General features: G+C 43.6%; 1 protein-coding gene across 1 annotated transcript in view; it reads left to right on the plus strand.

The window, feature by feature from the left end:
• Window positions 1-12,627, plus strand: part of cog3 (component of oligomeric golgi complex 3) — a 69,011-nt gene that overhangs the window by 25,739 nt on the left and 30,645 nt on the right. The window contains exons 8-11 of the mRNA XM_041210955.1: window positions 1,530-1,610; window positions 3,059-3,102; window positions 5,653-5,779; window positions 8,459-8,550. Coding sequence (XP_041066889.1) covers window positions 1,530-1,610; window positions 3,059-3,102; window positions 5,653-5,779; window positions 8,459-8,550 — 344 coding nt within the window. The remainder of the gene's footprint in view (window positions 1-1,529; window positions 1,611-3,058; window positions 3,103-5,652; window positions 5,780-8,458; window positions 8,551-12,627) is intronic.

Consider the following 12,627-nt stretch of genomic DNA (forward strand, 5'->3'; position numbering starts at 1 on the left):
TCTATGACATCTTTGACAATCTCTCCTTTGTCTCCACCTATCACTGGCCCTCTATCCAGTTCTACCTGTCCCACCCCCCTCAACCGGCTTATATTTCACCTCATTTCTTATTCCCTCAGTTCTGATGAAGAGTCATTCGGACTCGAAACGTTAACTGTATTCCTCTCCGCAGATGCTGTCAAACCTGCTGAGTTTTTCCCAAGTATTTTTGTTTTTGTTAAAGGTTTGGGAGGCTGGAGGAGCAGAACCCTCCCAATCATTATATAAGATCTTCGTGTCACTCTAGTCTGAACGTTAAGATGTCTAACTAAGGCTCTCATCTTACCCTCTGCTCCCAAGTAGGGCTTTCCTGTAAATGGTGATAAATTAAAAACAGGTCACAGAATTCCCAAGTTACTGAAACTATTTGGGCCTTGTAATGTGAGGCTATGTGACAAATTTGAAAACAAGGGGCACCACCTAACCTAACCAGATAGCACCTTGAGTGAACCCTAAAAGAACAAACTTCTTGCTTTTCACAACCTCTAGTCATTAGAAAACACTTTACAGCCAATAAAATATTCTGAAGTGGTACCCCTGTTGGAAGTTAGGGAAGTTTGGCAACCAGTTTGCTCACAGCATGGCTGTGCAAACAGCAAAGAGATATGTGACCAGAGAATCTTTTGTGATGTTTGAGAGATAAATGTGGCCAGAGAACAGTGGGAAACGGCAGAACAGAATAAAAGGAGCAGCCCATTTTTATCTGAAAAGGAAAGCAAGCAAATCTAATCTTAACAACTATAGGGGAAGGAAAAATTCCCACCCATTTTTCACCCCTCCATTCCCCCAACCAGGAGCAACAGCAAGGCTACCTCTGGTAAGAAGTCAAAATTGGAATGACAGCATATTCCTTCACTGTCGCTGGATCAAAATCCTGGAACTCCCTCCCTAACAGCACTGTGGGTGTACCTACCCTACATGAACTGCAGTGGTTCAAGAAGGCAGCTCACCACAACCTTTCAAGGGTAATTAGAGATAGGCAATAAATGCTGGCCTAGCCAGTGACGCTCAGATCCCATGAAAGAATAAAGGAAAAAAACTTTCCATAGGTAAACAGAGTTAGAGCGATTCACAATGGAAATATATATATGTATGGAAAGAATGTAGAACTTCAAAATAGAAACTGAATTGGGGCTACATGCCCTTGTCCAATTGCCCTACAGTCTTTGATCTCACTTCAGTTGAGTTTTGCACTTGACTATGACTCCCTATGACCCATGCCACAGCACCTTGCTTATGGTTTAGCTTAATCAATTCACTAAGGCTCTTACATTGAGTTCAAACCACATGTTAAAAAAATGTGAACTGCACATGCATAGTGCCAAAATACTGATAAAAGTTGTCAAATTTTACTGAGCATAGTCTGTTAGAAATCTTGATGAAAGCATCATGGTTCAAATAATCCATTTTTATGTTTTTATAAGCATATCAGGGTGTATATGTTAAATTAGTTTTTTAAATTTGAATTTCAAATTCTTTTTTTCTGACAGGACCCCTCGGTTATATCCAACACCGATAATGCCTTTACATTATTTTATGTGAAGTTCAGAGCTGCAGCTCCTAAAGTGCGGGTAAGCATTGTGCACATGGAAATGAAGACATTTGTAGGCACCCAGAGTCTATGGGCAAGGTTACATATTATTGTTCATCATGCTGTTATCTAACTTGCCAGAAATTCCACTATCTGTTAACTAATTCATCAAAAATAGACAGGTAGAGAAAGGTACCAATGGCCAACCAGCAATTCATTCACACCAAGGCTTGTAAGGAAAGGTATCGCTTTTCTTGGAGCTTGCTTCCCAGGCCTTTCCAACCTATGTTACTTGTCAAATCTTGGTAATGTAAGAACTGCATAGAGAGATTGGGATACATTGTACAATAAAGGAAAGTACTGTCAAAACATTCAGAAAGAGTGGGGAAAACAGCCAGATATCACAATGAGCAAAATGTGGAAGAAGCAAGCCGAATAAGAAAATGTCAAGAAATAGAAAACCATAGAGTGAGATAGAAAGAATGAAAGAATAGGGAGAAGCAGCCTGACAATTACAGCTTCTCTGCACATAGCACCATGGAATATTAGCTGATATCTTGTTTGTGACATGGTACAACACTCCTAACGGACAGCAGCCCATGGCACACTCAGCACCGGCGGCCCGTGGTGCCCATGACAGTGTGCTGGACAGCTGGGACCCAACTTGCTACCAATGCACAATGCACAGCAGGGCATCCTGTGACCCATCAGACTGGACACCTTGGAACACATTGCACAGCCAGAGAATCCAGTGATGCAGATGTGAACTGTAGTTGTATTAGTAATAAATGAGGCTAGGAATCGTGTGATGAGTAACCCACCTCCTGACTTCCCAAAGCCTGTCCACCATCTACAAGGAACAAGTTAGGAGTGTGATGGAATACTCCCCACTTGCCTGGATGAGTGCAGCTCCAACAACATTCAAGAAACTTGACACCATCCAGGACACTTGGCACCACATCCACAAATATTCACTCCCTCCACCATCGACGCACAGTGGCAGCACTGTGTACCATCTACAAGATGCACTGCAGGAATTCACCAAGGCTCCTTAGACAGCACCTTCCATACCCACAACCACTACCATCTAGAAGGACAAGGGCAGCAGACACATGGGAACACCATCAGCTGGAAGTTCGCTTCAGATCAATAACCATCCTGACTTGGAAATATATTGCCGTTCCTACACTGTTGCTGGATCAAAATCCTGGAACTCCCTAACAGCACTGTGGGTGTACCTACACCACATGGACTGCAGCAGGTCAAGAAAGCAACTCACTTCTTCTCAAGGGCAACTAGGGATGTGCAATAAATGCTGGCCCAGCCAGCAAAGCCCACATCCTGTGAATGAGTTAAAAAAAAAATTAGAGAAAATCCTATAATTGCTACATGAACTGTTGTATATTTGGGTGATATTTTTAGGTAACTGATGGTGTTTATACTTGCCATTTAAAAGTGTCAAATGTGGCGTCTTTTCTTCTTTCGCAGTCTCTAATTGAACAGATAGAGCAAAGAACTGAAAAAAGCTCTGAGTAAGTATGTTTTCTATGCACCGTGTGTTCAATTAATGTTGAACTAGAGAATGTAATTCATGGTGTTCCCATTAGACTTCAGTACTAGCATGTAAAACTTTACTAGTTCATCATGTAAAGGGATTCCTTAAGGAGGTGATTATCAATGAACTGTTTAGAAAAAATATGCACTGTCTTGATAGATTATTTAGTTATGAATAGCAGTTTCTCTGTATAGAAGAAATGCATTTTTGCATCACCTTTTCACATCTTTGGAATTGTCCCCAAAGAGTTTCCCATCTAGTGAATCACTTTTGAATTTTTGCATTGGTTATGTAGGTGGAATACTAAAGTGAAACTACAGATTCTAAAATTACCCACATTGGGTTATTCATTAGAGTTTAGGAAGTTTAAACATCTGTATGAAGTTGCCAAGAAATGCTCTTGTTCTTCAAAGGGAATTTTAGTTATCGATCCACTACCTATTTTAGTGTTGGTAGTTTAAACAGAACTCTAATGTATTCTTGTATCATCTCATATCACCTCACTGCTAAGTAATTCTGTCAATCAAAAGTTGAGTGGAAAAAGGATCTATCCATACCTGATCACTATGGTGGGCTCTGAGATTTCGCTCTACCATGTTTTCTTTACAGCAAATTCTTATAAATGTCACCAGCCTTCTTACAGTTCTAAAGATGAATAGAAATAACAGTGTCTACTCTACAAAAAGTATATTACTAACTGTGAAGCACATATCAAACATGCTGAGGTGTGATAAAGGCTGTTAGTGCATTTGTTCTCTTCCTTGCTGTCTTTTTATTCATTCACAGCCTGTGGGCATTGTTGACAAGGCCAGCATTTATTGCCCATAGCTGTTGAAAAGATTGAAATTTAGCATAGCTGCGTGTAGCAGAGCAAGGGATCAGGATTAAGTGTAGCCAAAAGAACAGCAAGTAGAATTGGTTTGTTGAAAAAGGGGAAACAAAAATCACAAAAGAAGGAAGTAAACTAGATGTGCAAAATGTATCATTACACTTATTACCAACATATGTCCGGAGGAGAGCACAACCTGGAGGTAATAAGACCACTTACTAAATATGCCAGCTAATGAGTCAAATTATTTCAAAAAGAGCTTGCATCTGTACTTGTTTTATTCATTCACAGAATGTGGATGTCACTGGCAAAGCTGGAAAATTTGTCCATCTCGAATTGCTCCTGAGAAGGTGGTTGCGAAATGCCTTCTTAGACTGCTGCAGTCCTTGTGGTGAAGATACTCCCACAATGCTGTTTGGTAGGGAGTTCCAGGAATTTGACTCAGTAATGATGAAGGAATAGTGATATATTTCCAAGTCAGGATGTGGGATGGGGTGGAGGAAAACTTGGTGCTCTTGTCCTTTTTAGCAGTAGAGTTCACAGGTTTGGAAGGTGCTGTCAAAGAAGCATTGGCGAATTGCTGCAGCGCATCTTGTAGATAGTATTCATAGCAACCGTGGTGGAGGGAGTGGATGTTGAAGGTGGCGAATGGGGTGTCAGTCAAGCAGGCTGCTTTGTTCGGATAGTGTCAAGCTTTTTAAATATTGGAGCTGCACTCAGCAGGCAAGTGTGATCCATCACACTCCTGACTTTTGCCTTTAAGATGATGGGAAAACCCTGGGGGATGTTGCAGGTGGTCTGGAGGTTGAGTCACTTGCTGTAGAATTCCCAGCCTCTGACCTGTTCTTGTAACCACAGTATTTATATGGCTGGTGCAGTTAAGTTTCTGGTCAATAATATTCATGGTGGAGGATTCATTGGTGGTAATTCCACTGAATGCCACGGAGAAGTGATTAGAGTTTCTCTTGCTGGAGATGACTCTTGTGTGACAGGAACATTACTTGCCACTTACCAGCCCAAGCCTGAATGTTGTCTGGATCTCACTGCATGTGGGCACAGATGCTTCATTATTTGAGGAACTGAAAGAGTTAATACATGTAGCATTAACTATATCAGCTCGGAGCACAGTTGAACCTGGGACGACTTAATTCAGTATGGCTCAGGGTCAGCCTCAATGTTATCCAGGACTTGCTACCTGAGGACATGGACTGCTTTGTTATCTAAGGAGTTGTGAATGGAATTGAACATTATGGAATCATCAGTGAACATCCCCACTCTGACCTTATGATGGAGGGAAGGTAATTGATGAAGTAGCTGAATATGGTTGGGCCCAGGACACTACCCTGAGGAACTCCTGCAGTAAATCTCTTTCCGTCTCTCTCTCTCTCTCTATCTCTCTCTGTCATCTTAGAAGTTACTGCTTTGTAAAAGGCTCATTGGCTGTTGGCTAGCTCTTCATGTGGATTAACCTACTGTAATAGGATGTACTTTAATATTGCCACAAATTATATAGAGGAAAAACTCTCTTGACGTACATTATTATCCCCAAAAGAATTCTCTAATACTGATAGAAAATAACCAAATGAGTTTATACTTCTGAACCAGTAGAGTTTATAGCACTGGTTTTCGCTTATGGAGGTTATGATGATTTGTGGCCTCAATTTCAGTAAATTTAAAACAGACCTCATCTTTCATTAGGTATCAGCAGCTACTGAGCGAGATCCATCAATGCTACCTGGATCAGAGGGGCCTTCTACTCGGTCCAAGCATCGCCTCCACTATTGCTGACCTGACCAGCCAAAATAACAGGGATCATTGTGCTCTGGTATGAGTTTTGAGAAGTATTAGCAGTCTAGAAAGACAATACTGTTGTCATGCAAATACTGGAAATGTATATACATGTTCCCCAGTGTTGATAAATGAATAATGGTGCTATTAATTACAATTTATAAAATGTGTTACTGGCTTTAGGCACTTGATGTTTTTTTAGTTTTGAGTTGCTTAGCAGGACATTTTTAAAGTGTAGTCATTAGCTGCCCTCTATTCCCTTCATAATGCACATAATTCCAGAAAAGATGAGCCTTCAGCCCATTCTTATTCTTTTCTGTTGACGTGATTTGATCGGGTAGGTAGAGGATGTAACTGCATGCTTCTCCTTCCTGTGACAGCTACTTGGGGTATGGTGTGCATTGTAATGAAATGTTATCACTAGAAGTGCTAAGAAAGTAATGTGCTGCTCCCCCCACCCCCAAACCCAATCTTTGGTATATTCAACCGCTGGGGTGGACTGGGCAGCCTATTGTAGAAATTTTGCAATCGCTCTATAACTAACTCCTGCGAGGCTCACCAGAATAGCCTTGGGTGAAATTTCCCCTCGTGTTTTCACTCCTCTCCTGCAAAGCATTAACTGTCTAACCTACTCTGCACCTCTCCACAATATTGGGAATTGTGTTACAAACCTGTGTCCTACTTCTAATGTTGCCTACTTTCGTTAAATTAAACAAAAGTAGCAGTAAAAGGAATGAAGTTATGGTTACGTAATGTTGAAATGATAACATTTCATTACAATGCACACCATACCCCAAGTAGCTGTCACAGGAAGGAGAATGTCCAATACAATTAGTTTAATTCAACTGCTAAAGCTGCATTTGAGGGAATTTTAATGTGCAGTACTAATACAATTACATTTTGCTGCAGTTGATGAAATATTGGTATAGTACAAATAATTACGTGATGCAATTCAAAAGGTTCCTGCACCTCAATAACTCGGGCCAATTTTTAGATACATTTAACTTAAATTCAAAACTCGGCAGATAATATTTGAAGTTGTCGCAATTATTTTGCAGATTTTAGTGCTAGCAATGCTATCAGTCACATTGTCACTGACCATGGTGCACTATTCCTCCTTGTCCTTTTGAGCTCTGCCACTCTTGACATGGCTGACCACTCCATTTTCTACCAGCCCTTCTCCTCTCTTGTTAAGCTGAGTGAGACATCTTTCACTTGGTTTCATTCTTACCTATCAAATTGTAGCCAGAACATTTTTTTAAATTTCATGGGATGAGGGCATCACTGGCAAGGCCAGCATTTGTTGCCCATCCTCAAATGACCTTGAGGGCAGTTAAGAATCAACCATATTGCTGTGGGTCCAACCCCATATCTTTTACAACATAAAGACTGCCTACTTCCACTTCTGGAACATTGTCTCCACCCATCGGGTGCTGAAACCCTCTGCCATGCATTTGTCACCTCCAGGCTTGACTATTCCAAAGCTCCTTTGGCATCCATCCTGCACCCTCCATTAACTTCAGCTCATCCAAAATTCTGTAGTTGTACCCTATCATTTTTGGGCTCACTAACCTATATTAGGTCCTGATCACCAAACACCTTAGATTTAATACTAACATGTTTAAGTCTCTTCATGGCCTATCCTTCTCCATTTCTTTTGCAAAGCTTTTGTTTATTCTTTCTAACATCTCCTTTTGCTCAGTGTCGATTCTTGTCTGATAAAGCTTCTGTGAAGTGCCATGTGACGTTTTTCTATGTTAAAGGCATTATAGATGTTCTTATCGTTTTTGCAACTTGCCAATAGAGAGGCGTTAACATAGGAACAGAAGTAGGCAGTTCAGCCCTCACTCCTGTTCCACCATTCATTCGTATGGTGGCTGATCTGTACCTCAACCCCATTTACTTACCTTTGATCCATGTCTTTTAATAGCCTTACCTGATTAAGAAAAAACCATTGCAATCAGCCTTGCAAGTTTCAATTGACCAAGCATCCACTGCCTTTAGGGGAGAGTGTTCTAGATTACCCACTGTGTGTAAAATACTTGCGGATTTTCCTCCTATATGGCTTGGCTCTAATTGTAATTGCTGCTTCATTTGAAAGAAACCCTGTAAGACTGAAATCAAACTTTTGGTGTTGAGCTTTTACTAAGTGAGAGAATGCTGCTGTGTTATAATAGTAAATACTTGTGAAATTTGCCTCTAATATGTCCTGGAATAGTATTTTAAAGCAAATGGTGCTAACTGGCTCACAAGTCTTGATTAGTGTTCCTTCTGGCTTTGGAAGTGAAAAGTGGAACATCTAATGAAAACATCTTTCTTTTTTTAAAAAAAGGCTGAGCCATGCTATTATAAGTATACGCTCTCAAAACCACCAGCAAGGCTGTGCCAGATTTTGGATTTTGCTGGATTTCGGGCCAGGCGCTTTGGGCAGTGGGTGGCTTGGGCCAGTCTGGGTCGGTTGGGGTCAAGGGTTACTTGGAGCATGGGAACAGAGAGGTGCACAAGCGGCAAAGCAGATAACAAGTCCAGCACCATTCAGTGCCTAGCCGAATTGTCCAGGCCAACTAATTTTAGTTGAGTAAAATTTTTTAAAACGATGCATGGCACATTCTAAAAATGTCCGGTTTTCGGACAACTCTGGTTTTTAGACAAAACTCCAGTTTTGAAAGAGTGTACCTGTACTTTAAACAAGCAATGTTTTTGCATTTTTTTCCAGGTCCGCAGTGGTTGTGCTTTTCTGGTTCACGTGTGTCAGGATGAACACCGGCTATACAATGAATTTTTTACAAAACCAACACCCAAACTAGAGTAAGTTATTATTGGCGGGATCTAAGATCTCGTTGCTAACTTGGTCATTGAAATGAGAATTTTCAAGTCATTGTATTCATGTTGAATGTCTTTACTGAATCAGTTGACAATGGCTGTGTTATGATGGTCTGCTACATTCCTTTTTTTGCTTCTATTAGTTCTCATGACGCAAGATCTGCCCTATATATACTGGGGGTGGGGGGAGGGCCAGGCACAGTAACTGGAAAAACTACATTTGCGTAAACATTCCACATGCTAGCATAATTTCAGAGGAGTCCTAAATCTTCAGGGCTGTCGTTCTAAACATGGGGACACTGATTCTAGCAATGGATGGCCTACTCTGTAAAGGCCGTGAAGCAAAGTGACAGATCCAGTGCGGGTGACAGCATTGGCGGTCACTTAACGTTGCCAATGAGCTGCCCTTCACCATCTAAGACATCTTTTGAAGCAGCCATGGATTCAGTATCTTCAATCAGACTAACACCGTCGTCGTCTGTACTGCTAAAAGTTTGTGTGCAAGTGGAGGAATCCCTAGGAGGTAAAAGACCATTGGAAGGCACTTTACTTCCAGTTTACAAATGAGAATATTTTGCAGCGATGGACTTATCATGATTGGATCTGCATCTACAATTCAAAACGGTATAGCTAAGCCCTTCCCAAAAGTATTTCTAATAGGATCCAGTAAACATGGCGAGAAAACAAAAAACCTGTGGCTAAAAGCTTATTGGAAAGATGCAAACTAAAGCTTGTAGAAGGTGAATGGTGGAACAAGCTTGAGAGGTTGTATAACCTACTGCTGCACTTTTTTCTTACATTCTGATACCCGATCCTCAGGCAGAACTATGAATGAAAGAAGATTCAGTCACAACTTGCTTTAAGTTATGACAAAATAGGCATGTTAGGTATGGAGCACAAGTTCATGTTTAAATTTGCTTAAATTATACAGGAAAAAACTTGCACTATTCAATGAGAGTGACTCAGAGTGTGTTGGAATCTGAAGTAATACTGATGTATTAAGTGTTATATTGGGATGAGGAACAATGTGAAGTATTGCATTCCCTGGAGTGTTGTAATTCCTTCATAGTTTATAACACAGCCCCAAACACTTACACCATCTACAATCCTCATGGGCAGCTGCCCATAGTGGACAAATAGTGCTAACCATTTGACATTGCAATAGAAATCAATTACAAAAGCTTTGCTTATAATGTATTAAAAGCATGCTGACTATTTTGGGCAGTTCAATACGTTCTTTGCAGCTCATTAATCCCCTGTATTGTATTTACTGATTTTATAAAGGCCTGCTGATTTCATGCAATGTAAAGTCTTCAAGCAAGCTGTTTTCCCCTCGTTAAAGTGCAATTATCATAATGCTTTGCTAACTGGTAACAATTACAAGAGGCACTAGCCAAGTGGGGACTTGACCAGTGCTGCATTGAATCTGTTGTTTTTCATTTTAAAAAAACCTCACATGATTAAAAGGATCATCTGATTATGGCTTGCTCTGTACAGTCATCAGAAATGCTGTAAATGAATTAAATACTCGTGAAGTATTCTCATTGAGCTGAATCCTTCAAGTCTGTTTTCACAAGTGCTGACTTGTTACATAGTGATCAGGTTAACGGCCTCTAAAATACCACAAACATCAGAAGGCTATTTAATTAGTCCCACTCCCCCGCTTTTTCCCCATAGCCCTTCAATTTCCTAATCTCAAGCATTTATCCAGTTCTCTTTGGAAAGTTACTATTGAATCTGCTTTCACCACACTTTGAGGCAGTGCAATCCATACCATAACTCATTACATAAAATAATCTGCTCATCCTTCCTCCAGTGCTTTTGCGAATGATCTTAATTTGCTATGTTTTCCCTCCCTCTTAAATCAAGGAATACTGAGATTCATTCTGATGCAGAGCTTTTTGTAGCAAGGTATCTGTGGCTCAGCTCCACGCTGGGTTAGCTCAACCCGTGATGGCTGGGTTAGCTCAACCCGTGATGGCTGGGTTAGCTCAACCCGTGATGGCTGGGTTAGCTCAGCGCGTGATGGACGGGTTAGCTCAGCGCATGATGGACGGGTTAGCTCAGCGCATGATGGACGGGTTAGCTCAGCGCGTGATGGCTGGGTTAGCTCAGTGTGTGATGGCTGGGTTAGCTCAGTGTGTGATGGCTGGGTTAGCTCAGTGTGTGATGGCTGGGTTAGCTCAGTGTGTGATGGCTGGGTTAGCTCAGTGTGTGATGGCTGGGTTAGCTCAGCGTATGATGGCTGGGTTAGCTCAGCGTATGATGGCTGGGTTAGCTCAGCACGTGATGGCTGGGTTAGCTCAGCACGTGATGGCTGGGTTAGCTCAGCGCGTGTTGGCTGGGTTAGCTCAGCGCGTGATGGCTGGGTTAGCTCAGTGTGTGATGGCTGGGTTAGCTCAGTGTGTGATGGCTGGGTTAGCTCAGCGCGAGATGTCTGGGTTAGCTCAGAGCGTGATGGCCGGGTTAGCTCAGCGCGTGATGGCTGGGTTAGCTCAGTGCGAGATGGCTGGGTTAGCTCAGCGCGTGATGGCTGGGTTAGCTCAGCGCGTGATGGCTGGGTTAGCTCAGCGTATGATGGCTGGGTTAGCTCAAAGCGTGATGGCTGGGTTAGCTCAAAGCGTGATGGCTGGGTTAGCTCAAAGCGTGATGGCTGGGTTAGCTCAGCGTCTGATGGCCGGGTTAGCTCAGCGCGTGATGGCCGGGTTAGCTCAGCGCGTGATGGCTGGGTTAGCTCAGGACGTGATGGTTGGGTTAGCTCAGCGTATGATGGCTGGATTAGCTCAGCACGTGATGGCTGGGTTAGCTCAGCACGTGATGGCTGGGTTAGCTCAGCGTATGATGGCTGGGTTAGCTCAGCGTATGATGGCTGGGTTAGCTCAGCACGTGATGGCTGGGTTAGCTCAGCACGTGATGGCTGGGTTAGCTCAGCACGTGATGGCTGGGTTAGCTCAGCACGTGATGGCTGGGTTAGCTCAGTGCGTGATGGCTGGGTTAGCTCAGTGCGTGATGGCTGGGTTAGCTCAGCGCGTGATGGCTGGGTTAGCTCAGTGTGTGATGGCTGGGTTAGCTCAGTGTGTGATGGCTGGGTTAGCTCAGCGCGTGATGGCCGGTTTAGCTCAGCGCGTGATGGCCGGGTTAGCTCAGCGCGTGATGGCTGGGTTAGCTCAGCGCGTGATGGCCGGGTTAGATCAGCACGTGATGGCTGGGTTAGCTCAGGCGCAAGATGGCTAGGTTAGCTCAGCACGTGATGGCTGGGTTAGCTCAGCGCGAGATGGCTGGGTTAGCTCAGCGCATGATGGCTGGGTTAGGTCAGCGCGAGATGGCTGGGTTAGCTCAGAGCGTGATGGCCGGGTTAGCTCAGCGCGTGATGGCTGGATTAGCTCAGCACGTGATGGCTGGGTTAGCTCAGTGCGTGATGGCTGGGTTAGCTCAGCGTATGATGGCTGGGTTAGCTCAGCGTATGATGGCTGGGTTAGCTCAGCGTATGATGGCTGGGTTAGCTCAGCACGTGATGGCTGGGTTAGCTCAGCACGTGATGGCTGGGTTAGCTCAGCGCGTGATGGCTGGGTTAGCTCAGCGCGTGATGGCTGGGTTAGCTCAGCGCGTGATGGCTGGGTTAGCTCAGCGTGTGATGGCTGGGTTAGCTCAGTGTGTGATGGCTGGGTTAGCTCAGCGCGTGATGGCCGGGTTAGCTCAGTGCGAGATGGCTGGGTTAGCTCAGCGCGTGATGGCTGGGTTAGCTCAGCGCGTGATGGCTGGGTTAGCTCAGCGTATGATGGCTGGGTTAGCTCAAAGCGTGATGGCTGGGTTAGCTCAGCGTCTGATGGCCGGGTTAGCTCAGCGCGTGATGGCCGGGTTAGCTCAGCGCGTGATGGCTGGGTTAGCTCAGGACGTGATGGTTGGGTTAGCTCAGCGTATGATGGCTGGATTAGCTCAGCACATGATGGCTGGGTTAGCTCAGTGCGTGATGGCTGGGTTAGCTCAGCGTATGATGGCTGGATTAGCTCAGCGTATGATGGCTGGGTTAGCTCAGCGTATGATGGCTGGGTTAGCTCAGCA

Source organism: Carcharodon carcharias, chromosome 18, assembly GCF_017639515.1.
Source record: "Carcharodon carcharias isolate sCarCar2 chromosome 18, sCarCar2.pri, whole genome shotgun sequence".
NCBI classification, from domain to species: domain Eukaryota; kingdom Metazoa; phylum Chordata; class Chondrichthyes; order Lamniformes; family Lamnidae; genus Carcharodon; species Carcharodon carcharias.